The 23,800-nt window shown below is 45.3% G+C and overlaps 1 protein-coding gene across 1 annotated transcript; it reads right to left on the bottom strand.

The window, feature by feature from the left end:
• Positions 1–7,120: 7,120 nt before the first annotated feature.
• On the bottom strand, positions 7,121–12,659 carry LOC115527758 (steroid 17-alpha-hydroxylase/17,20 lyase). Its single transcript, XM_030335557.1, has 8 exons — positions 12,363–12,659; positions 11,093–11,231; positions 10,653–10,882; positions 9,784–9,870; positions 9,179–9,394; positions 8,689–8,858; positions 8,013–8,116; positions 7,121–7,499 (listed from the first exon to the last, which is right to left on the bottom strand). The coding sequence occupies exons 1-8, from the start codon at positions 12,657–12,659 to the stop codon at positions 7,216–7,218; spliced, it is 1,527 nt and encodes a 508-aa protein (XP_030191417.1). The 3' UTR covers positions 7,121–7,215.
• Between the last annotated feature and the right edge of the window lie 11,141 nt (positions 12,660–23,800).

Raw genomic sequence — 23,800 nt, 5'->3', positions numbered from 1 at the left:
TGACAGCTCAGAGCCTGGAACCTGCTTCAGATTCTGTGTCTCCTGCTCTCTCGGCCCCACCCCCGCTCATGCTCTGTCTCTCTCTGTCTCTCAAAAATAAACAAACCATTAAAAAAATTGTTTTAAATCTTTAGGAAAAAGATGATACGATAGAAATGTGGACAGGCCCTGGAATTTGATACACAAAGCGTGTATTACTGAGTCTCCCACTTTGTGCCCAACACTGTGCTGGATGTGGAGGAGAACGCAAAAGAAATACTTAAGACAAAACCTCTGCCCTCTAGAAGTTAAGTTGCAGTCAGGAAGATAAAACACACGTGTAAAATAGTTAACAACAGGAGGTAGACTGAGATGAAGTCAACAGTACAGATTGAGGAAATCTTGAGGAATCGTGGGGGCTTGTTTGAAGTCTTGCCTACCAGGCAGGGACTTAAGAACTGATTTCTAGGCCATGGGAGAGCCACTGGTGTGCCAGCGTCTGCCATCCTGGGCCAGTGATTCTTTCCTAAGAAAAGAATCACTTGTCATTTTCACTTGTCATTTTACCTCCTCCTTAGGACTATCCACCTAGAACTTAGAGTCACATGTAAGGAAGTCCCTGCCTTAAGGGAAGGACCAGGCTTCTGTCTCTGCCCAGGGAGGGGAACACTACCGCCCAGCAGATCTTCTCCTTGCGTGGCCCGTAGGTGGGCGAAGCAGTATGATGTGCATCTTGGAACCCTCCTGGAGGGAGTTCCTGCCTCCCCAAGTGGAACGCTCCCTAACGGGCCCGCAGAGGATGCTGACAGCATTTGTCTTCCCCAGCCCCTGGGTTTACGTGCAGTTAGCACTATTGTCTAAGAGTCCAGTATAAGCTAGACAGGCCCCCGTGCCCATCCTTGACCCTGGGCCAGAGGTTGCTATTCTGGCCCCTCAGTGACTCTAGTGGGATGGTTGCTGCCTAGTTCCTTTTAAACTGTTGGGCTCCTCCAAGTAAGCCCAGGGGAGCCATATTAGCATCTAGAGACAGTTTTGTTCTAGAAAGGATGGGGGGAGGACATCATTCCTGCCTTCATTAAACTAATGTCTGAGTGGCAAAAGAGGAGTACCACTCTCGCGGGCTGCGTGCTGGAGGCTGTGCATGAACCCTTGATACCTAGGTCCGTGGAGGCCCCCTCACTGCACCCTGGGGTTCCTGGGCCACTGAGTTCCTCATTTCTCTAATGAGGTATAGCGTCCTCTGTCTCTATTGCCCCAGGTGACCAAGTTCAGGTGGAGACAATACCAATTCTCTGAAGCACGAAACAGAGGAGCTTTGATGAACAGGAATTTCAAGAAACTCCCTGTTCTCCAGTTTCCTCTGTTTTCAGCCAGGGAGGAAAAGCGGGGTTTGACCCAGGAGAAGTGGGGAGTGGGTTTGACTGTTGCCCGAACCTCCTGGAAACCTGCTTCTGCCTGAACCTCGTGGCAAGGGCAGTGGGTCCTAGGAGGTGTTTGGGTTGGGGTTCCCAGCCTGGCACTTACCATGTGCTGGGCATCGGGAATGCAAATATGCCTTAGACCAGGCTCCTGATCTTCAGAAGAGCTAAGGATCCCAAGGGGGAGAAAAGGCACGTAAACAGTTGTGGTAGCACGTGGTAAGTACCATGAAGCATGTGTGCACAGCATGCTTTGGAAGAGAATGTCACCCACCTGGGGGTATAGGGTGGCCTACCTGGAGCAGGGACCACTAAACTGAGTTTGCCAGGTAAAGAATGGTGTGAAGAGAATCCTAGGTAAATGTTTGTTTTGCAGATTTTTGAGTGCCTACTATGTGCCAGGTGCCGAAAAGCACACAAAAGCATGGGAGGCCGAAATGTCTAAAGCTGCTAGCAATTTAATCTCTGTAGATAAGTGCATTCTGGGAAGTGACAGGAGATGAATCTGGAGAGGTAAGCTGGTAATAAAGTAATTTGTCTTTATTGTTCTGTTTATTGACTGCGCATTATCGGGTCTTGTGTAAGCATCTTACGTACTTTTTTTTTTTTTTTTCCATTTTAGCCTCCAAACAGCCATCTGAGGTATGGACTGCTTTCTTTCTTTTTTTTTTTTTTTTTTTTAATTTTTTTTTCAACGTTTATTTATTTTTGGGACAGAGAGAGACAGAGCATGAACAGGGGAGGGGCAGAGAGAGAGACACAGAATCGGAAACAGGCTCCAGGCTCCGAGCCATCAGCCCAGAGCCTGACGCGGGGCTCGAACTCACGGACCGCGAGATCGTGACCTGGCTGAAGTCAGACGCTTAACCGACTGTGCCACCCAGGCGCCCCTGGACTGCTTTCTTAACAGTGTTGAAGCATTCAGAGAAGTTGACCGATTTGTCCAAGACCACACAGCTAGTAAGCAGTAGAGCCGGGATTTGAACCCTGAAGAATTGGTTCTCACAAGGCACACGAAGAACTTTTGATTTCTTTTCAAAGGCGAGAGGGAGTCAGAGAAAGGTGGTGAGCAGGCAAGAAGCGTAGTGAAAGGTGAGCCAGACACTGTTTCCTCAGGAGCTACTTTATCCCCCTTGCTTGTCCCCCTGGCCTCGTCAGAAGCCTCCAGAGGCCCCCACACCACGCCAGGCATCCCTGCCAGAGGCCCTCTGTGCTGAAATGGCCTCACACCTGGGATAGGTGGTACACATTAATAGTAACTTCCCCGGGGAGGGTGAAACATTGCAAAAATCTCAGGAGTTAGAGCCTTTGGGTGGCTTGGAGGGGAGAAGAGGATTTGTTTGATCCAAAGTTTCTCCTTGCTCTCAGCCTGCTCCCCACCAGTTTAACCTTCCATTGCATGCCTTCTCACCAAGAAGTGTCGAGAAACCCAATCCCACTAGAAAATCTTACAAAGCACCCTCTGTGTTGGGACCACGAGAAGTTGGTCTCTGGGTTCTCCATCTACTTCCCAGCTGCCAGCATACCCCTGGCTGGAGAGGGAGGGAGGAGCGGCAGGCAGGATCATCAAGGCCTGCGAGGGAGGGTTCCTTGAGGTCCTGTCCTAAAGATGGACCTGTCCGGGCAACACCTACTTCATCATTAGAGAAGGACTCATTTCATGGATCTGGCTGTAGGCAGTGGCAGTAAAGCCAGTATTTATCGAGGGACTAAACGCATTGTGTAGGTCCATATTTGACCTTCAGCAACATTCTGAGGTGGGTGGTACTGTTTCTATGCACACCTCAGACCTCCATATTACAGTTGAGAAAACTGCCATTTATTTTATTTTATTTTTTTTAATTTTTTTTTCAATGTTTATTTATTTTTTTTGGGACAGAGAGAGACAGAGCATGAACGGGGGAGGGGCAGAGAGAGAGGGAGACACAGAATCGGAAACAGGCTCCAGGTTCTGAGCCATCAGCCCAGAGCCCGACGCGGGGCTCGAACTCACGGACCGCGAGATCGTGACCTGGCTGAGGTCGGACGCTTAACCGACTGCGCCACCCAGGCGCCCCGAGAAAACTGCCATTTAAAAGGCCGAGTAAGGTGCCCGTGGTCACTGAGTCTGTAAATGACAACACTGGGAGAACTTGCCTGCACAGCCTGACCTCTCAGTCTTCTGTAGCTTCCCTGCTTCCCTGGCCCTTTCTGCTCTTCACCCGCCCCAGAGCCTCAGATAATGGGCAACACAGGTGGTAAGTTACCCCACTCTCTAAATGAGGAAATGGGTTCAAGAACCTAGCAATGGGCCTAAGATCCAGGGCGAGGCACCTGGGGAGCCTGGGGACGAGAACCTGTGTCCTTCTCATCCAGTCCTTCCCGACCCTCTCACCTCCATGATTGGATTCCTTTCCTCCAGAAGTGGGTGTTTACACCAAGGCGTGTGACCAGAGAAAGGGCTCCTCATTTGTTTCAGGTTTTATGGCCACCAGAGGCACCAGAACACTCACACACTCACCCACCCCCACTCCACACCAAGGGTGCCAAAGAAGGGGTTCTGTCCCCCTCAGAATGGAGACTCTGGGGAGCTGCCCTTCTGAAAGACAAGGACAGCCCATTTCTCCTGGGACAGCCAGCTGTTTTGGCTCACAAGAGCCGATTGTTAAATTTTCAGGAATTTTATGAGCTGTTTATTAAATAACCATTAAAAAATTAAACTATTTAAACCTACCAATGAGTACATTATAATAAAAACCAAGGTAGTAAATACTCAAAACTAACCATTTGCTGATTATTTTACCACATGTTACTTTCATCTATGCCCTTGAGGTTATTTACATCTACATGTGGTGGGAATACTATGTAATGGTATTTACTACATACATAGCATATAGCTCTACCATGTATCTCTTCCCAGCTCGGTGTTCAGTGACATCACATCGGTGGCTCGAAATTATTACTCATAGTGGGGAGTGTTTACATCATGGCAATTGGCAAACACTACAAATCAGGGCTATTCTCTTCCACTAGCATCAGGAAAAACTGTTTAGTGTTTACTTACCATCATACTGGATAAGGGCATTCTGAGGCTTAAAATGTGACTGTGGGGTCTTGGCAAAGCCCTTCTAGCTTTGCCAAAGATCTGGGCTTCCTTATGCATAAGGAGATAGTCTGTTTATCACTGGACCAATTAGCCAAGGGATTTAGAGCATTGGATTCAGTCCTGTTGTGTGTCTAACCTACTTGCCAGGTGTTGATGTGCAGGGTAAGGAACATGAGAAGATTCAGACTTCAGTCTTGGACTCTGGAGATACAGGGGCAGATAGTGGTCCCCGGGGGACGCTACACCCCTTTTGAACCCAAGCGGATGCTTAGGCGGGTGTGGGATTCAGTACAAGGAACAGAAGCTGAAAAGGGGACAAGCACTGGGGCTGGGAGTCATGAGATATGTCCTGGAATAAGGCTTGCCCTCTGAGACTCAGGATGGGACAAGTTAGGTCAGTAGGAAAAGGCCTTCTTGGCAGGGGAAGGGCAGTTTGGGCAGGAGTCAGAGTTCATGAGGCCATTTTCTGAAAGGACCTTCAGGTTTGTACTCTCCCCGGCCAGACACCCTGAGCCCTTCTGCATGGACACCCAACAGGTGAGAAGGAAAACGTGTCTGGCTCTTCCTCCTGCATGATTGAAATCTTGGGTTCTAGTCCCAGCCCTCATGCTAAGCAGCCGTGTGACTTAGGGCAAGGCACCTCCCCTGCTCTTGCCCCCACTGGCCCTCAGTTTTGTCCTCTTCAAAATGAACGGTTAGTCTCTCATTTCCCTTCTGCTCAGTGATCTGATTCAATAGTTGGAGAGTAGAATACTTAACTCACCTCCAGCCCATCTACTCCCCTTTGCTTTAAGCCAAGGGTAGCTTGGCTCTAGACCAGCCACAAGCTGATGGGGGCAGAGGACCCTGGGAGAGGGAGAGGGCCACCTCCAGTTAAACCCTTTCCCATCAGCCCACTGTGGTGTCAGCATTTTTCCAGGCTGCTTATGATGGGAGCTGGTCAGCCACGGCTGCCCACAAATTCTTCTGTGCACTCTTTAGCAAGACCCTGAGGTTACTGGCCAGTAAAGGCCGGGACTGAGTTGGGGGGACAGTAAGGAATGGTCTCTTACCACCAGACTAACAAAGCTCTTTGAAGGAAGAAGGTGCTGCTGTAATGGAAAACTGTCCCTCCCTCCTTGCAGGGGCTCCATTGATTTCTTCTTCTGAAAACAGCCAGACAGGGTCTCAGCCTTGCCCCACTGGCCCTTCCAGAGCCCTTCTCCAGTCAGAAAAGAAGGAATGGGTTGATGATCTGACCCTGGCCCGGCTGGCGCCAGGGAGCTGGCGTTGGAGCCTCTCTTCTAGGCTAAAAGGCAAGGGTCAGTGTCTCCCGGGGCATCTCAGGACATCTCTCACTTGCAAACTGGCCAGTGGCCAAGGTTTGGATGCTGGTTTCAAGGTTTGAAGAAGTCTAGGAGTCATTTTCTAGTGAGGCCTTTACAGACTTCCTGGGGTTGTGGCATGGGGAGCAGGGCATGGCCTGGGTGAGCAGAAGTCTGCCTCAGAACGCTTTCCTGGCAGTTTTTACCCCAGGACGGGGTGAGGGAAAGGAGACCTGCTGGTCTTTGGGGACCGAGACAAGAGGGATGGGTAGTGGTGCCTTGAGTTTGTGGATTGCACATACTCCCCCAAAGCCAAACTTTGAGGTACATGCAGTAATTCCTGTCTGCATCAAACAAGATCTGCTCTACTTCCGAAATGTAAGCAATCCCACCATCTCTCACCACCTCCACTGCTGTGGCCAGGGACTAAGCCACCATTACCTCGTTCTCCTGGACCAGTACAACCATCTCCACCTCCCTGCCCTTGCTCTCACCCTCTCAGACCAATCTCCACTCAGCAACTAGGGTGGTCTTAAAAATACAAACCAGGGGTTCCTGGGTTGCTCGGTTGAGCATCCAACTCTTGGTTTCAGCTCAGGTCATGATCTCATGGTTCGTGGGTTCGAGGCTTATGTTGGGCTCTGTGCAAAGCCTGCTTGGGATCCTCTCTGTCTGCTCCTCCCTTACTCGTGCACACTCTTTCTCTCTCAAAATAAATAAACTTTAAAAAAACAAACCAGACCTTCCCACTTACAGTATAAACCCTCCTGCCCCCGCTCAACAGCAACTTCCTATCATACTTGGGGTAAACACCTAAATTCCTTCCTGCTACTTACAAAGGCTCCATGGGACCTAGCTCCTGCCTCTAATCTGACCCCATCATCAGGAACCGTTCTCCCCTTTCATTTGCTCTATCTCACCATGCTGACCTCTCCCACATCGAGAACTTTCCACCTTCTGCTCCCTCAGCATGGGATGCTTTCCCCCAGGTCTTTACGCCTTCCCAGCTACTGGCTTGCAGTGGCCACCCTCCACTCTGTCATTCTCTTCTCACATCGCCAGCATCCAGTATAATTGACTTCAAAGAACTTAGGAGTCTCTGCAGTGCTTACTTGTCAGCCTTCACTGGAGTGTAAGCTTCACGAAACCAGGGAGCTTGAGTGTCCAGGGACAGTGAGTGGCACATAGTAGGTGCTCAATAAATATTTGTCGAAAGAATGAGTGAACAAATGAACAAATAAATGAACTGCTCAGGGACCGGGAAGAAAAACTGTTTTGTTTATGCATACAACTAGCAGGGATTGCAGACTGGAACAGAAGGCAGTGTGGGCCCCGGGGAGGGAGGAAAGGCAGGGGAAGGTGGAGTTGCACCTCTAATTCTGTGCTGTGGAGCCACACAGGGTGGAATCAGGGGATGCTAGGTCAGCCTCTAGGTGCTACCCTCATCCTGGGCTTCCCTCCAGGCCTGGCGTACCTTCACCTTCACTTTGAAAGGCTCAATCAAAAAGACCACCGTGGGGTTGCCTTCCAGGTGGGGCAGCTGCCCATCATCCGGGACCTCCAGGTCGAACCTCTGCAGCAGCCAGGCCATGAAGAGGAAGACCTCCTGGCGGGCCAGGCTCTCACCTAGGCAGGAGCGGGGTCCTGCTCCAAAGGGCAAGTAACTTAATGATGGCGAGATGAGCTGACTCCTCGTGGGGTCCAAGAAGCGTTCTGTGGAATGGGGAGGTGTCAGCCAGGGTCAGCGCAGTAATGGCTCTGGCCTGATTGAGGGGGAGACACGGCCTTGCCCAGGGAGCCCCAGTCTGAGGAGGTGGATGGCCTGGCATGGGGGAACCCCATCCTGAGGAGAGACATGGCCCAGCTCTCAGGTAGCCCTGAGAAATGCACAAAAGAAATGCAATATTCAAGAAGGGTGGAAAGGAGGCAGTATTAACAAATGAAAATGGCACCATCCAAGGGGAGAGGGGCTGACCTGTTGGGAGCCATATACCTAGAGAGCTTCCTAGAGGACATTTACAGCTGGTAGAAGGAGAAAATGAGAAACCTAGCTGTGAAGAGTTTGGGTAAGTCCAGGGTAGAATGGGGGCTGTCAACAGGTTCATGTAGCTGGAGCCAGGAGTTTTCTAGTAGCAAGCTGGGCAGAGGGAGTGGCATGCTGGAATGATGGAGCTCGGAGGCTAGGTTGGCTGTGTGGCCCGGGAGCAAGACAGAAGGGGGACTCACCGGGCATGAACTGGTCGGGCCGGTACCACTCCTTCTCATTGTGATGCAGTGCCCACAAATTGATGATAACATTTGTGCCCTTGTCGACAGCAAACTCGCCAATGCTGTCCCAAAGAGGGAGAAGAAAGAGGAGTCTAAAATATTGTCCTTCCCAAACTGCTCAGCCCCCAGCTTCCACAGTCCCCCAGCCTGGGGGAAAAAGCCCTATACGTCCTTGTGCCCACTCCCTCATCTTTTCCCCAGCTTCTTCCAGATTCGGTATGAATCTAGCCCTTCTTTAGCCCTCTTCCTGACTAGCTCTTACGTGCTAATACTTGTATGTGTGGACATTTATGTCTGTCAGGGCATGTGGGTGTGCATTTTGAGCTGGTGCATGTGTGTGCGTCTGTTGTGGCTACTGGATTGGGTAGGAGTAGAGAGCACCTGGTCTTTAATCCCAGACCATATGTCTCCAGGGCAGCAGGCAGCTTCTGAGGGAGGTTGGTTAGATCTGTGGATTAGTCACGGGTGTTAGCAGGTGGCCAATCAACCCTATATTGATCAGTAGGGTCATGGGTAGGATGATTGATGGCCAGTGGTTGAGTATAGGTTGACTAGCAACCTGAGGGGTGGGGTGGTGGAGGAGGGACCAAGTGGGCTGGCAAGCAGTATTGTGTTATTAGGAGGGAAGGCATACCTGGAATCCATGATAGCTTTGTGGGGGATGAGCGTAGGGGCCACAGGCCGGATGCGAAGCACCTCTCGGATGGTGGCCTCTAGCAAGATGAGTTGATTCCGGTCACTCATAGTTGGTGTGCGGCTGAAACCTATATTCTGGTCAATCTCCTCCTGGAGCTTCTTATACAACTGAGGGCCAGAGCAGGGTAGATGTGACCGACATGCCTAAGCCCAGGGGAAGCATGGGCTTAGAAGAATCCTATTGTCACATCCAGAAGAGCTGGCTCAGACTCTTCCCAGTGATGGCTTTGCAGCCTGGGCTTTGCTTCCAGAAGATGGGGAGCTCCACCCTAGAGCCAAAGCCAACAACTGCTTGTGTAAGGAGTGGGGCAGCCCAGTCTTCTTGCATGGAAGGGCAGAGGGTATTACTTCTCCCTCCTTCTGGGGCCATAGGTGGATCTGGCTGGGGTGAAGAGTGGCTGGGAAGGCCAGAGTAGGGAGAAGCCCACCTGAGGATGGTGTAACAGGAAGGCCACAGTCCACCTCACCACGGATGTGGTGGTCTCCACACCAGCCCCAAAGATGTCCCCTATGGTGGTAAGGATGTGTTTATCCGAAAGCAGCTTCGAATCCTGGTCTGAGGCAGCACTGTTATTGTCTGAGTTCATCCTGGCTTGGAGCAGTATGTCCAGCATGTTGGTGATAGAGTCATTGCTGAAGTTCTCCTGGTTGGGTGGAGTTGGGAGACAGTGATAAGGAAGGAGCCCCATCTACAATACCCTGCCATACTTCTGTACCAGACTGGAGATACAAAGGCTCCTTCCACTTGGAAGTGAGGGAGGGGGGTGAGGCCAGGCAGGACCTATGAGGTTGTGGGGTGGGAGGAAGCACTGGGCTCTCTTTAAATTTTGGGAGTGAGTGGGTCCCTTCTAAGATCCTCTGCAATTACTTACTTCCTCACCGCTATTCATTAGTTAAGTCATTTTTATTGAGGACCTACTATGTTCCCTACTCTCTGCTAGGTGCTAGAGATCCTACAGTGTCCAAAATGGACCTCAGCCCTGTTTTCATGACACTTCAACCTATCTCATGTCTCTTCTGCTCCATCTCCTACCTTATGTTTTTCAAGGATTTCACTCAGCAACTCATCTCGGTTTTTAACATAATTCTTCATTTTTTCCAAGGTTTTGTTGGGGAAAATCTGGAAAGTAGAAATAAATGTCAGATCCATCCCTCTTCTGTTTTGCTTCTCCAACTACCAGAACCCCTCCTCGAGGCAGATCCTAGCTTTCTGTCTCTGGAGAGTGGGGGAGAAGGGAGAAAGAGAGAAAGAATCTTAAGCAGACTCCATGCTGAGTGTGGATGCAGGGCTCGATTCCATGGCCCTGGCATCATGACCTGAGCCAAAATTAAGAGTTGGACGCTCAACCAACTAAGCCACCCAGGCACTCCCTTTTTTTTTTTTTTTTTCCCAGAATGGGATTATTAATGACAACTAGAACAACTCCAAACAAGGGAAAAGGGAGCATCTCCGTTTCTCCCTCCCCATTCAATCAAACATCAGGCACTGATTGAGGGTCTACTAAGTAGACTCCACTGTGTGCCCAGCCCTTCGGAGTAAGAAAGATTTGAGTCTGAAGGCTGCGGCAAATTCTTTAACTTTTTAAGACCTCTGTTCTCATCTCTATGGAAACCGACCTTCCAGAGGAATTACATGATTAACCCAAGTGGGGTGCTTAACACTGAGCACATAGCAATTGGTAAATAAATGAGAGCCATTATCATGAGTATTACAATGCATAGTTAAAAGCTAAACCTATTTCTGTAGAGAAGTGGCAAGGTCTTAAAGGGAGTCACAAGAGGTAGAGGTCACTGTAGCTGAGGTGGTCAGGAGAAAATTGGGTCTGGAACTAGGCAGTAAGAAATGCAGACTGCAATCAGGGATTGCTGGGATCTGAAAGTGTGGCCTGGCCTCATCCTCACCTTCAACACGGGGAATATGTCTACCAAATTGTCCTTTCCCAAAGTATTCAAGATGCCTTCATTGTAATTCTGTATGATCTTCAGAGCAGGATCTCCGTTCTTGAAGGAGGAGTTGAAGCAGATCAAGCAGATGATGTTGGTCACCGCCAGGAAGAGAGGCAAGTACAAATCTATGGACTGTCCATCCTGCATGGCCAGGTTATCACACAATAAACTGATTTCCCGACAAACTGAGAGGAGAGAGGGGCATGATGGTGGGGAATTAACCAGCAGCCTTTATCCCTTCCAGGTCCATCTTAGGCAGGGACATAGACCAGAAGGCCACTAGATGGCAGCAGCAGCCAAGAAAGCACTAGATTGAGCCGGCCCTTGCCCCCTTCCCAACCCCTTTCCCCGCCTCCACCAACCCCCAGCAGTCCCAGGGGCCAGCCGGCACTCACTGATCTTCTCTAGCCTTTGGTCGCCATCCTTGAACAGGGCAAAGGTGGCCAGTGCCAGCTTCCTGTGCATCTGCCAGTTGGCACCATGGTCGGCAAAAGCAATGCCCTTTTGGTTGTCAGACAGGATATCCAGAGTCACCTTTGGAGAGCAGGAAAGGCTGTAGGAATCAGACAAGCCTGATGCTTTTTGAGGTCCCTCTGGGAAGAGGTGGCTTGGACTGCCCAGATCTCTGCCTTTCCCTGGGCCCCCTGGGGGGTGCTGAAGATGCAGCAGCAGCTCATCTACTTTTTCTGCCCTCCCATTGCAAGGGTGTGTGCCCACCATAAGGCCCCAGCTGGAGAATGCAGTCTGGACTTGGGCCAAGCCACCTCTTCCCAGAGGGACCTCAAAAAGCATCAGGCTTCAAAGCCCCTCCTCTTAAATCCTATGACCCCACAAGCCCCATCTGGCTAGCCTCCTCCTTCCTCTTTGCTCAGGAGAGTTGGGAGTGAGGCCGCTGGCCAGCAGACCTGGCTGACTGATCCAAGGAAAAATGAGTAAACCCTTGGCCTGATCAGAGATAAGTGGCTGCGAGGCAAGGGTGGAGGGGGCAGTGGCGGCTGCCTGGGCTGTTCAGGAGGGTACACAGCAGCAGGGTGTGCGGATGGGGCACTGGCAGTATTCCCAGATGGTCAGCTTCTCTCCTCCCCCAGGAGCATTTCAGAAGGTTCAGTAAGATAGATCATCAGCATCCTTGAAATGCTACCAGGTGTCAGCCTTATGTGAGCCAGAGCAGCTGGGGACAGCCCCAAAGACACAGCAATCCCAGCCCTGCAAAAACTAGGCTACTTCTCCCTCACACCTTCCCATATAAGACAGTAATCATTTAAACCCCATTTTCCACGCGAAGAGTAGCATTCCTAAAGGGCTATTTATTGAGCACTTACTGCTCTGGGCACTGGGCTAAGTGCTTTGCATAAACGATCTCAGTTGATTAGGGAAACCGAGAGTCAGAGAGAACATCATCCAGTTCCAGGTGAGATGCCAGGACTGGGGCTTCCGCCCCAACCCACCTCTTAGAAGTCCAGAAAAGGAGATATTCCTTTGATTCTCCCTGCCTGGTTTAGAGGCTGGGTGGAGTCTGAGGGGTTGATTCTCACCCACAGTCCTGCTAGTCTGTTTTGGGAAGAATTACAGAAGTCGGGAGGGTCATTCCAGGCTTGGTCTTGGCCAAAGAACTGCAGAACCCCAGGGACTGGTGAGACAGGAGGGTTGGTGGGAACTGCTTACCACATGGGGCCGCCCAGAGAATTCCTTGCCCTTCTTGACAAGCACCTCCTTGGCCAGCTGGTGGTCGCCGACCATCACTGTAGTCTTGGTCCCCAGACGAAAGGAATAGATGGGGCCGTATTTTTTCTGCAGCTTGAAGAAGTTCATGTGCGGATGACCACTTCTGGGGAGGAATAGCAGGCTGCCCACCAAGGGCAGGGATGGGAGGCTCTTGGGATACTTGGCACCAGGGCACTTTGCCTTGGGCCACAAGAAATAGGCTAGGGTGAACAGCAAGAAAACCAAGAGCTCCCACATGGTGGCCGGGTGCCCGCAAGCAAGACAAGCAGCTATGGAGTGGAAGAGCCGCAGCCAGTTCTTGGGTGTGAGGAGGCCCTTTTAAGGGCTGCCCTGTTCTTCACCTTGGCTTTGTGTTATCTCTTGCCTTGTGGAAATTTATCCTGGAGCACAGCCAGGCCGGAGCCCTCTCCCAGAAAAGACAGAGGAAGGAGGAGTGGAGGCCTCCTCAAGGGCTGGCTCAACTCCAGGACAAACCCCTAGGGGAGGAGTTAGGGAAGGGGGAAGACCATTTGGCCTCCCCCCCCGCCCCCCCAGAGCTCCCCATTCATCAATGTCCACAGAGTGCACCAGAACCAAATGGTATCTGGGTCAGGAATCAAGGTGTGGGACTTTCCATGTTGTAAGATCAAAATCAGTGGACAGATGTCAGGAGGCTCACAACCTGCAGGGACTGTCAAAGATATTTTATTCAGTCTTAGTTAACAGCCAAAGAATGTGATGCCTTCGAAGGTCAGGTTTGTAGAACGTCACACACAACAATGACGGCAAGAACCCAGATGTCCTAACCGGTTTGCTGTTCTTTCCAGAGGCAGCCATACTCTCAGGTTGAGAGCATGGGCTTTAGAGTCAGATAGGTTTGGGTTCAAATTCTAGCTGGGCCGCCTTCTAGCTATATGACATGTTTTAGAAAGTTATTTTCATTATATCAAAATATACACAACATAAAAGTTACCATTTAAACCACGTGTGCAATTCAGTGTCATTAAGTATACTCACATTGTTCTATGGCCATCATCACTCTCTACTCCCAAAACTTTGTCATCACTCAAAACCGAAACTACCTATTAAGAAATAACTCCCCATTGGATACCCTCCCTCCTATTCCTTGCAATTTCTAATCTACTGTGTCTCTATGAATAAGCCTATTTCACATGAGTGACACCTTGCAACATTGTTTCCTGTGCATCTGGCTTATTTTACCTAGCATAATGTTTCTGAGATTCATCCACATTGTATCAGAACCCAATTGCTTTTTAGGACTGAATAATATTCCTTTATATGGATATACCTCATCTTGTTTATCCATTCAGCAGGTGAGGGATATTTAAGTTGTGTTTACCTTTTGGTTATTGTAAATAATGCTGCTATGAACATGTGTGTGAGTCCCTGTTTTCAACTCTTTGGGGTATATATCTTGGAGTGGAATTACTAGGTCGTACGATAATTTTATGTTAAGTATATGTTAATTTATCAAGTTTCAATTCCCTCCCCTGTAAAATTGAAATAATAATGGAACCTACTTATCAGGATAGTTGTGACTCAATGAGATTATGCATGCAAAAGTGCTGCCTGGTATGAAGTAAGTACGCATTCAATATTTGTTCTTTTCATCATGATACCAAAATGGGCTTCCTAGTTTTTCTGAGCTCTCATTAGTAGATCTTCCTGACAGACCAACTTCTCATCCTTTGCTGGAAACCTTCAGTGGCTCAACCAGTATTTATCAATGATTTGACATTTCCAGATGTCAAATCTGGGAATTTCCAGCCCCAGGGAGGTGAACATTCCTGGTGTCAATCATCATAGAAGAGGTGGGTCCTCAGACAAGCAATCAGGATCCACTGAGTGAGACTCACAACGGTGGGGGATGGAATTTCTGCCCATCTCTGGGGGTGGTCTGCCAGCATCTGTACTTTGAAGAGTACAGACTGGTGTGTGGGATGCTGGAATGAAGCAGGAAGGCAGCAGGTAGGGGACCTCATGGTGAAGGTGAACCTGCAAGGCCTTGAAGGCCAGACTCCTTGTTGCTCATCACCCCAAATTTTCAAATGAGGTCAGGAGGCTCACAACCTGCAGGGAATGTCAAAGATATTTTATTCAGACTTTCAGGGCCATTTGTGGTTGGAGGTATGAGCCAGGGTGGTCAGAGAAGGCTTCATGAAAGAAAGGGGATTTGAGCTAGGCCTTGAAGGAGAGTTAGGACTACTGGTAGAGGCATGGGGAGTGGGGGAGGAAGGATACTGCTGGAAGGGAGAGCAGCAGAGGCTGGAAGGGATAGAATGTGTGGTGGGATGGTGATGATCCTACCTACAGAAACATAGGAGAGATGCTGGTCGGGCACATCAAATCAGCCCCGAAACAAAAGGCTAGGGAGGACGAGGAGTGACTGAAAGTTCTGCAGCAGGGAAGTGACAGGAGACACTGGCATTTTTGGAGAATGAATCTGGTATCTGCACCAGGGTAGGCTGGACCGAGGAGCTCTTGTGTAAAGCTTGACAGTCAGGCAAGAAGAGGCCTGAGTCCTGTGATCCAGGCCGGGGCCAAGTAGGATCATCTGGTCGGTAAAGAAATATGAATGGGTGCTTTCTATTCCTAAAGTGAATGCCAAGGTGATTCTCTGATGTTTCACCCCAATCACAAACAAGAAATGGCAATTTTTTTAAAAGCGCTCCTTCAATGGCACCAGGCACTAAACGTGGAACCTGCTTGGGATTCTCTCTCTCTCTCTCTCTCTCTCTCTCTCTCTCTCTCTCTCTCTCTCTCTCTCTCTCTCTCTCTCTCTCTCTCTCTCTCTCTGTCTCTCTCTCTCCCACTCCCTCTGCCCCTTTCCCCTGATCCCTATAAAATAATAAATAAATAAATAAATAAAGTATTGCTTACTATCCTCATTACCATGTTATTAGAGTTACAAGTGATAATTGCAAAAAATCTGGATAATGCAGGTAGCTAAAAATAAATTTTGAAAAAAGTTTTTTAAAGTTTATTTATTTTGAGAAAGAGAGAACACAACCAGGGTAGAGGCAGAGAGTGGGGAGAGAGAGAGTCCCAAGCAGGCTCCATGCTGTTGGTGCAGAGCCCAATGCAGAGCTCGAACCCACCAACCATGAGATCATGATCTGAGCTGATCAAGAGTCGGACACTTAACCTACTGAGACATGCAGGTGCACATGAAATGTGTTTTCATCTAAATGAGACCATACTGCATTTTTTAGCATAGATATTTTTCTATTATTAAGGACTTTTCTATGACATTATTTTTAAAAGTTTATTTATTTATTTTGAGGGAGGGAGGGGAGAGGAGGTGGGGAGAGAGAGAGAGGAGAGAGAGAATCCTCAGCAGACTCCACACTGTCAGCACAGAGACCAACATGGACCTTGAACACACGAACTGTGAGATCATGACCTGAGCCAAAGTTGGATGCTTAACTGACTGAGCCATCCAGGTGCCCCCACTACAACATTATTTTTCATGACTGCATATCATTCCATTGTGTGTATATCATACATATAGCATAGCTTATTTAACTGATCCCGTATTATAGTATTGGACATTTAGGTTGTTTCTGTTTTGTCTTTGTTTTTCATATAAACAACACTAAGTAATAGCCTTGTAGTGAAACCTTTGTGCATAACAATTCATATTTTCTTAGAGTAGAATACTAAGAGTGGAATTATTGTTTAAGGGCCATGCATGCATATTTTCAAGACTTGTAACAAATACTAACTTATTTATCAGATGCATTTTATAAATAGATTTCTTGGTGTCCAACCATTCCTAGATTAGTAATAACTTATTCAGAGCATCTTCTTTTAATACAGAATTGAATTCTCTTTGTATTACTTAGGATTTTATTCTTTTGCATCTCCACTCATGTGAAAAATTGGGTTGTGGTTTTCTTATCACTGTCAAGTTTTGCTATTATGATTTTACTAGTTTTATAAAGTTATTGGAGAAAGTTTTAATCTTTTTCTATATCCTTAAGCAGATTAAATGGCATGGGAATGATCTATTCTTTGAACTTCTAAAGGAAGGTGATATGAGAGTGTCAGGTCTTAGTGCCTTTTTTGGAGAGATAACTCTTTAAAAAAACTTTTTTAACGTTTATTTATTATTGAGAGATAGAGAGAGACAGAGCATGAACATGGGAGGGGCAGAGAGAGGAGGAGACACAGAATTTGAATGAGGCTCCAGGCTCTGAGCTGTTAGCACAGAGCCTGATGCGGGGTTCGAACTCATATACCTCAAGATCATGTCCTGAGCTGAAGTTGGATGCTCAACCAACTGAGCTACCCAGGCGCCCCTGGAGAGATAACTCTTTAACATAATTTTCCAATTTCTTCCATAGTTGTTGGTGTCCTCAACTCTTCTGAGTCTTCTTTTTTTTTTTTTTAATTTTTTAATGTTTATTTATTATTGAGAGAGAGAGAGAGACAGACAGACAGATAGAGCACGAGCAGGGAAAGGGCAAAGAGAGAAGGAGACACAGAATCTGAAACAGGCTCCAGGCTCCGGGCTGTCAGCACAGAGCCCGTCGCGGGGCTCAAACTCACAAACCGCGAGATCATGACTTGAGCAGAAGTCGGATGCTTAACCGACTGAGCCACCCAGGCGCCGCATCTTCCAAGTCTTCTTGCGTCAATTTTGACAATTGATATTTCTTAAATTTTGCACTTTCTACTTTTCCTTAATTTGCCAGAAGTTTTATTAATCTTTTCAAAGAATCTCCCTTTAGATTTATTCATCAAGTCTTTGATGGTTGTCATTTTAATTCGGTTTCAGTGTTGATAAATGATCAGTGCAAAACGTCCTTTGTAACTTTATTCCAGATTTCAGACTGAAGGTTCGTGTGGCTTCCACTTCCTTACAATCCCTGTTTTCTTTGTTCCTCTTCTAAAACATAAGCCCCGGAGCGCCTGGGTGGCTCACTCAGGTCATGATCTTGCGGTTTGTGAGCTCAAGCCCCATGTCGAGCTCTGTGCTGACAGCTCAGAGCCTGGAGCCTGCTTTGGATTCTGTGTCTCCCCCTCTCTCTGCCCCTCCCATGCTCATGCTCTCTCTGTCTCTTAATAATAAATAAACATTAAAAAATTAAAATAAAATAAAACATAAGCCCCATTATCTACTACAACTGAGCTGATGACCTGGGAACTCCATTATTAGGTATCTAACCAACAGCATTTGTACATATGCGCACTAAAGGTACACTCAAAAGTATTCATAGTAGCACTAGGAAAAACCCAAGTATTTATTGGTTATTGAATAGATTGTCATGCATCACACCGTGGAATACTATGCAGAGATGAGAATGAACAAACTGCAGCTACGTGAGCCAACACGGATGAAATGCACAAGCATAATACTGAGTGAAGAAACCAGACTCATAAGAATGCAGTGTATTATCTTATTTATATAGATTTCAGAAACAGATAAAACTAATCTATGGTCCTAGAAGTCAGGTAATGATTACCCTGGCAGGTGGTTAGTGACTCAAAGAGGACTCAGGGCGGGGCTTCTGGGGAGCAGGTCATGTTCTGCTTTCTTGATCTGATGATTGGTAACACGGGTATATTCACTTTGAGCTGGACACCAATTATTTTCAATCAAGTTTACTTTTAAAAATTGGGTGGCTATGGAGTTTGGGACCTTGGGACCTTACTGAGATTGCATGCAAATTTTGCATGTATGTATAAATATATATTTTTGTGGAGAAAGGATCCGTAGCTTTCACCAGCTTCTCATAATAGTGGGTTCATCACTGGCTCAAGGTTCCCTCTATCGTCATGCTCACCCCCATCTTGCTTGATGATTCTTCTACTCTACCCTCCTCCAAAACCTTTCTTCCTCTTCTCCAAAACCTTTTCCCTGAGCTCTCTGGTATTGCCCCTTTATAAAATAAGCATACTTTTTTGTCTTCCTTATCTAGCTGTACAATATTTTCTCTACCTCCTGCCTTTCTTAAGCTGGACCCTTCTCTGAGGACAGCCCTCCCCCTGCTATTCTTTCGAATGAAGACACTAATGTTCAGGTAAGGCAATGGAACTGATGTTTTCTTCACTCCCCACAGCCTCCAGACCACCATTTCTCCACCTTTAGGTACACATTCTTACTCCTTTGCAGGTTCAGACCTTGGTTATTGCCATTACTTACAGACCTCATGCTGCTATTTTTTCATTTAAGATTTATTTTAAAATATGAGCACCAGGCTTACATCCTTTCTCTCCAATCCTGTCATCATCCTGCATGACTTTAAAGTCCGTGGGGGATCATCAGCCAACATCTCAACTTCATAGTCCCTTTATCTCCTCAAATCCAAAAGACTTACTTCCACTTCAGTTACTCCTCCAGACTTCAAGCCCCATTCTCAACCCCACCGCTTTCATGCTTAGCAGATAACCTTAACTTTACTTAAGAAATCTGAGACCGTAGGGACACCTGGCTGGCTCCGTTGGCAAAGCACGTGACACTTGATCTTGGGGTTGTAAATTTGAGCCCAATGTGGGGTATAGAGATTAGTTTTAAAACATCTTAAAAAAAATAAGTCTGAGGCCATTAAGCTCAATCTCCCTTAATTTCTACTTTATTGTTAGACGGTTAGAGGTAAAGAATTGCTACTCCTGTGTCTAATCAACCCTTCCAACAATTTGGCAAAATAATAACTTAATTGAACATTTGCCATGTATTACATGTACTATTTAACTTAATCCTTATAACAGCTCTATAAGGTGCTATTACCATCATCATCCCTATTTTACAGACGAGGAAACAGACACAAGGGCTTGCCTAAGGCCATCCAAGTAGTCAATGGCAAAGCTGGGATTTAAGCAGTCTAAAGTTGTCACACAGTTGAAATGTCACACAGTTCAATGCACAAAATGAATAATTTCAGCAGTGTTTATAATTGCCAGTAATACACCCCCCCCCCCCAATCAAGAGGAGATGAGAATACAGTGCAGTCAGGGAAAGGAGGAAACACTTTATGTGCTTATTATGGAAAGACTTCAAAAATATATTGTTAGGTAAAAGGAGCAGAAATAAGAATAGCATGTAATGAATGCTTCCATTTGTGTAAAAAAAGGAAGAAGACTATATGACTGTTTTGCTTTATATACATAAAGTATCTCTGGAAGTATACACTAGAATGTAAAATCAATAATATAAGTTTCCACCTTAGGACTAGAGAAGGAAAAGCAGCATAAACCTAAAGCAAACAGAAGAAAATAAATAATAAAAATTACAGCAGAAACCAATGAAATTTAAAGCAGGAAAAGAATAGAGGAAAATAACAAAACCCAAAGCTGGTTCTTTAAAAGATCAATAAATTGATGAACCTCAAGCCAGGAACCTGGCTTTTTTTTTTTTTTTAAAGAGAGAAGATACAAATAGCTAATATCAGAAATGAAAGAGGGGCCATCGCTACTGATCCCATGGACATTAAAAGAAGAGTAAGGAATACCATAGGCAACTCTATGTCCACAAATTTGATAGCCTAGATGAAATGGACCAATTCCTTGAAAACATAATCTGCCAAAACTCACACAAGATACTCTGAATCAGTCTATATCTTTTAAAGTACTTGAATTAATAATTAAAAATGCTTTAAAACAGTCCAGATAGCTTCATTGTTGAATTCTACCAAACATGTAAGGAAAAAAATTTTTACCAATTCTCAACAATCTCTTAAAAAATAGAAAAGCAGAGGGAACACTTCTTAACTGATTCTATGTGGCCAGCATTTCCCTATTACCAAAACCAGATAAAGACAATACAAGAAAGTAAGGTCACAGACCAATATCTTTCATGAACATGCATGCAAAAATCCTCCACAAAATATTAGCAACTTGAATCTGACGATATATAAAAAGAATTATGCATTAAGACCAAGTGGGATTTATCTCAGTTATTCAGGCTAGTTCAACATTAGAAAATTTGTTACTGTAATATATCACATCAACAGACTAAAAAAGAAAACTCATATCATATGTAGAAAAGTATTTCATAAAAGCCAACATCTATTCATGATAAAAACTCTCAGCAAACTAGGAATAGAGGGTAAGTTACCCAAATTGATAAAGAACAACTACATGGGAATGCAAGCTGGTGCAGCCACTCTGGAAAGCAGTATGGAGGTTCCTCAAAAAACTAAAAATAGAACTACCCTACGACCCAGCAATTGTACTACTAGGCATTTATCCATGGGATACAGGTGTGCTGTTTCGAAGAGACACATACACCCCCGTGTTTATAGCAGCACTATCAACAATAGCCAAAGTATGGAAAGAGCCCAAATGTCCATCGATGGATGAATGGATAAAGAAGATGTGGTATATATATACAATGGAGTATTACTCGGCGATCAAAAAGAATGAAATCTTGCCATTTGCAACTATGTGGATGGAACTGGATGGTATTATGCTAAGTGAAATTAGTCTGTCAGAGAAAGACAAAAGTCATATGACTTCACTCATATGAAGGCTTCAAGAGACAAAACAGATGAACATATGGGAAGGGAAACAAAAATAATATAAAAACAGGAAGGGGGACAAAACAGAAGAGACTCATAAATATGGAGAACAAGCTGAGGGTAACTGGAGGGGTTGTGGGAGGGGGGATGGGCTAAATGGCTAAGGGGCACTAAGGAATCTACTCCTGAAATCATTGTTGCACTATATGCTAACTAATTTGGATGTAAATTTTAAAAAATAAAAAATAAAATTAAAAAAATCTTTAAAAGAACTAAAAAAGCCATGTAGTTAATATCATATTTAATGATTGATTGATTGATTTCCCCCTGAGGTTGGGAAAAAGGCAAGAATGTCCCTTCTCATCACTCCTTTTCAACATAGTACTGAAAGTCCTAGCTATGCAATAAAACAAAGAAAATAAAAGGGATACAGATTGGGAAGGAAGAAATAAAACTGTCTTTGTTAGCAGATGACATGATTATGTAGAAAATCCCGAAGAATCAACAGTAACAACAACAAAAAACCCCAAACAATTAACAAGGAATTATAACAAGGCTGCAGGATACAAGGTTAATATACAAATGCAATTTATATCGGGGCGCCTGGGTGGCGCAGTCGGTTAAGCGTCCGACTTCAGCCAGGTCACCATCTCGCGGTCCGTGAGTTCGAGCCCCGCGTCGGGCTCTGTGCTGACTGCTCAGAGCCTGGAGCCTGTTTCCGATTCTGTGTCTCCCTCTCTCTCTGCCCCTCCCCCATTCATGCTCTGTCTCTCTCTGTCCCAAAAATAAATAAACGTTGAAAAAAAAAATAAAAAAAAACAAAAAACAAAAAAACAAATGCAATTTATATTAACAAAAAATAAAGTAGTAATAAAATGTGGTATATACATGTAATAAAATATTATATTTTGTTGAGAAAAACTACAAAACTCTGATGAAAGAAATTGTAAAATATCAAAATAAATGGAAAGATATGCCATGTTTGTATATAGGAACACTCAGTTTGTAAGATGTCAATTTTTTCTAATTTGATTTATAGATTCTATGCAATCCTAATAAAAATCCCAGCAAGTTATTTTGTGGATACTGAAAAACTAATCATCAAGTTTATACAGAAAGGGAAAAGTCCCAGAATTGCCAACATAATACAGAAGGAGGACTGACACTACCTAATTCAAGACTTACTGTAAAGCTATAGTAATCAAGATTGTGTTACTGGTGAAAGAACAGACAAATAGATGAATGGAACAGAATAGAGAGCCCAGAAATAGACACAAATAAAAATAATTAACTGATCTTTGACAAAGAAGCAAAGGCAATTGAATGGAGAAAGGGTAGTTTTCTCAATATATGATGCTGGAACAATGACATTCTTACATCAAAAAAAAAAAAAAAGGAAATAAAGAAAGAGAAAAAAAGAATTAGACAGTAGACCTTATACCTTTCACAAAAGCTATTATCAAAAAATGGATCAGAGACCTAAATGAAAAACATAAAACTATAAAACTCCTAGAAGATAACATAAGAGAAAATTCAGGGACCTTCAGTTTGGTGATGACTTTTTAGGTACATACCATAAGTATATAATCCATGAAAGAAATACATTGATAAGTTGGACTCCATTAAAATTTAAAAGTGCACTGTGAAGAAAATGAAGAAACAGGGGTGCCTGGGTGGCTCAGTCAGTTAAGCATCTGACTTTGGCTCAGGTCATGATCTTGTGGTTCGTGAGTTTGAGCTCCGTGTAGGGCTCTGTGCTGACAGCTCAGAGCCTGGAGACTGCTTTGGATTCTGTGTCTCCCTCTCTCTCTGCCTGTCCCCTGCTTTCTCTCTCTCTCTCTCTCTCTCTCAAAAATAAAATAAACATTAAAAAATAAATAAAAAGAGAAAGAAAATGAATAAACAAGCCACAGACTGGAAGACAATATTTGCAAAACACATATTTGGTAAAATATTAGTATCCAAAATATACAAAGAACTTTTAAACCCAAAATAAGAAAATAATCCAACTTAAAAATGGGCAACAGATCTGAACAGACATCTCACCATAGATGATATATAGATGACAAATAAGCATATGAAAAGACAATGTCATATGTTGTTAGGGAATTGCAAATTAAAACCATAAGATACCCACTACACATCTATTAGAATGGCTAAAATCCAAAAACCTGACAAAATCAGATGCTGACCAATGTGGAGCAACAGGAACTCTTATTTGTTGCTGGTGAGAATGCAACCACTTTTTTTTTTTAATGTTTATTTATTCTGAGAGAGAGAGGAAGGAGCAGAGAGACAGGGAGAGAGAGCATCCCAAGCAGGCTCCACACCAACAGCACAGAGCCTGATGTGGGGCTCAAACTCACAAACCATGAGATCATGACCTGAGCCGACATCAAGAATCATACTCAACCAATAGAGCCACCCAGGCACCCTGAGAATGCAACCACTTTGGAAGACAGTTTGGCAGTTTCTTACAAAACTACACATTCTTACCATTTTACACCCATTAGGATAGATATTATATAAAAACTAAACTAAAATAACAAATGTTGGTGAAAGTATGGAGAAATTGGAAACCTCATGCATTATGGTGGTTATGTAAAATGGTGCAGCTTCTGTGGAAACTTATGGTTGTTCCTCAAAATGTTGAACATAGAATTACCATCTGACCTAGCAATTCTATAACTAAGTATGTGTCCAGAAGAATTGATAAGAGGGACTCAAATAGATACTTGTACACCAATGTCCACAGCAGCATTATTCATAATAGCCCAAAAGTGGAATCAACCCAAGTGTCCGTGAACAGACGAATGGATGAACAAAAGGTGTTATACACATACGATGAAATATTACTCAGCCATAAAAAAGAATAAAGTTCTAATACATGCTATGACTTGAATTAACTTTGAAAAC

The sequence above is a fragment of the Lynx canadensis genome, chromosome D2, assembly GCF_007474595.2.
Source record: "Lynx canadensis isolate LIC74 chromosome D2, mLynCan4.pri.v2, whole genome shotgun sequence".
NCBI classification, from domain to species: domain Eukaryota; kingdom Metazoa; phylum Chordata; class Mammalia; order Carnivora; family Felidae; genus Lynx; species Lynx canadensis.
Note: the sequence above shows the minus strand (reverse complement) of the source record. Positions and strands in the feature narration are given on the sequence as shown.

Excerpts from the sequence above, each read along its gene's own strand:
- LOC115527758 (XM_030335557.1), bottom strand. The coding sequence starts at position 12,659 with ATGTGGGAGCTCTTGGTTTTCTTGCTGTTCACCCTAGCCTATTTCTTG. Across the intron at positions 11,232-12,362 it reads TCTCTGGGCGGCCCCATGTG|GTGACTCTGGATATCCTGTC; the intron begins GTAAGCAGTTCC and ends TGCTCTCCAAAG. Across the intron at positions 9,395-9,783 it reads AAATCCTTGAAAAACATAAG|GAGAACTTCAGCAATGACTC; the intron begins GTAGGAGATGGA and ends CCACCCAACCAG.